At 38.3% G+C, this 2,395-nt stretch overlaps 1 protein-coding gene across 1 annotated transcript in view; it reads left to right on the forward strand.

Moving 5' to 3' along the window:
* Nucleotides 1-1,671, forward strand: part of GNG11 (G protein subunit gamma 11) — a 4,709-nt gene extending 3,038 nt beyond the window's left edge. The window contains exon 2 of the mRNA XM_019624722.1: nucleotides 1,238-1,671. Coding sequence (XP_019480267.1) covers nucleotides 1,238-1,363 — 126 coding nt within the window. The 3' untranslated portion in view covers nucleotides 1,364-1,671. The remainder of the gene's footprint in view (nucleotides 1-1,237) is intronic.
* The last annotated feature ends 724 nt before the right edge of the window (nucleotides 1,672-2,395 follow it).

Genomic DNA, 2,395 nt, shown 5'->3' on the forward strand with positions numbered 1-2,395 from the left:
GGGCTGGACTCGAACTGCTGTTGCTCAGAGCTCAAACTCTTGAGTGAGCTCTTAACCAACTGAGCCACTCGTCCGGCCCTTATTTTGGGTTAGTTTTAAATCACATTTTAAAAACAATTTCCAGGTTTTGTTTTATAATTATGCATGATGTATTGGGTTGTCGGAAAAGTCATGATGTATTTTTTCTATGTTTTTCTTTGCAAAAATGTGTCATGACTTTTCTTACAACCCAATATTAACACAGTAGTATCTGTACTTATTTATAAGTAAATAATTATATACATTTTAGGATACACATGCGAACATGTTTTAATAGTCACCATTCATAGCAGTTTGAAGATTCTTAATCTAGATTATAAATTAAGTGACAACATTTGCCTCGTTTTAAAAGGTCTCTATTGGAATTTGCTGGGGAGTGTCTATAATTTTTACTTCTAATTTCTTACTAGTAGTGCAGGCCTTCATTAAGACACAAATTTTTTTTTCTTTTTTCTTCCCTTTTTAGTCTCTTTTTTCTTTTACACCCTCCTGCAAACTTTCTCTTAAGGATAGACTTTTTAAAGAAACTATTTAATTCTTTCTCCATTGCAGATAAAGCTTAAAAGGACTGTATAGGCACATAGAGTCTCAGGTTAGCATAGTAAGCCTTGGATAAATTTTTCATGATGATCATTACCCTCTAGCAACTAACAGGAAGGAATTCTGAGCGGAGACACAGGATGAGACTATTGGGCAGCTTCAGCCTTTCAGAGTCAGGCTTTTTCCAGGGCTTCTGTCATTTTGGGAAGCTGCAGAACATGGCACACACCCATAGTAAGTGAGAATTTTGGCAGGATGCACCCCAAAACATTTGGGAATTTATGACTGCACCTGTTCATTAGCATGGAAAATTGAAAGCAGGGTATGTTTTAGTTCTTCAAATATTGTGGACACGTCATAACTGTGTTCGCAGAGGAAGGAAATCCTGTGAAGCACAGTGGAAAGAAATTACTGGGGTTGATCTATTTACTACAATGGCTTTCAAAGTTTTTGACCCTGACCGTAGTAAGAAATATATTTTACATAGATTGTATCTTTCATTATATTATATATGCTCCGTGCTGCACTGTAAAATTTTTAATCTCTTCTTTTTCATCTTCTAAAATGCTGGTTGTACCCAATTATATTAACATCACTGAAAGGTGGTGTCAAAGTTTGAACAGCTCTGACACTAATTCTTTCTTTTTCCTCCCTTCAGGTGTCTAAATGTTCTGAAGAAATAAAGAACTACATTGAAGAACGTTCTGGGGAGGATCCCCTGGTGAAAGGCATTCCAGAGGACAAGAACCCCTTTAAAGAAAAAGGCAGCTGCGTCATTTCATAACTAACTCTGGGGAGAAGCTTCATCCTCAGTGGAAGAACTAGCTTGTGTTAGTTTTCGAAAATAAAACCAACCTGCCTTTTAAAGAACGAAAAACTAAATTTAAAGGGGACTTTCTTAAGCACTTCTATAGATACGGTTTTGTATAAAAGCTAGATGCTTCTTCTCATCTTTGCTCACTACCCACCCTTTTAACAGGGCAGAGAGTATCAAATGTACAATTATGGAAACAAGGACATTACTTGCGCATGACTCACCTCTTTCAATGTATTGCTTGATGCCTCAAATAAAGTTTTATCTCTGGAAAATGAGTGTTGGCGATTTAAGACGGCTTCTTTTTCTATTTTTTCTTCTTGCACTCACTTTTATAGTTCTCCCCATAACCTTTTGGGTGTTTGGCACATGTATCAAAAGATTAGGTGGTTTGATAGATCAGTTCTCCAATCCAGCTCTCTCTGCTTCAAACCTCTTGGGGTTTTCAGTGCTGAGTTCTGACTTCTGGAATGTTTTCGATCCAACATTAACTATTAGGGAACTGAGTGAGTAGAGCCCCTACTGTTGACAGGAGTAAGATTATCTGAGTCCAGGAACCAGGCCAAGCCGCGTCTACTTTAGAACTTTCCAGGTTTATCATCACACAGATCTTGTTGAAAGTGTTGCTGCCTTAGTGGCCTTGGGAAAGAGAGAGAGAGTTGGGGACCAGGAGGAGTATCCCTTGGGCCAGCTAGGTATGTTAGCCATCAGGGACTTCTGCCTCCCACAGGATCTCCAGGTCTTAGGCGTGGTGACCCTCTAATTAGTGGCATTGGCACAGACACTTGGCTCTGCACTCACTCCTGCCAGCCCTTTTCATCAGACCAAGGCAAAGCATGCCTCTTTTTCTTTTCTAAAATTGTTTTAGATTATTTTTTATCTGTTTTTCAGTTATAGTTGACATACAATATTATATTAGTTTCAGGTGTACAACAGTGATTAGACATTCATGCACCTTACAACATAAACACCGTGGTAAGTCTAGTACCTGAACCATACATA

The sequence above is a fragment of the Hipposideros armiger genome, unplaced genomic scaffold (assembly GCF_001890085.2).
Source record: "Hipposideros armiger isolate ML-2016 unplaced genomic scaffold, ASM189008v1 scaffold_603, whole genome shotgun sequence".
In the NCBI taxonomy this organism is placed as follows: domain Eukaryota; kingdom Metazoa; phylum Chordata; class Mammalia; order Chiroptera; family Hipposideridae; genus Hipposideros; species Hipposideros armiger.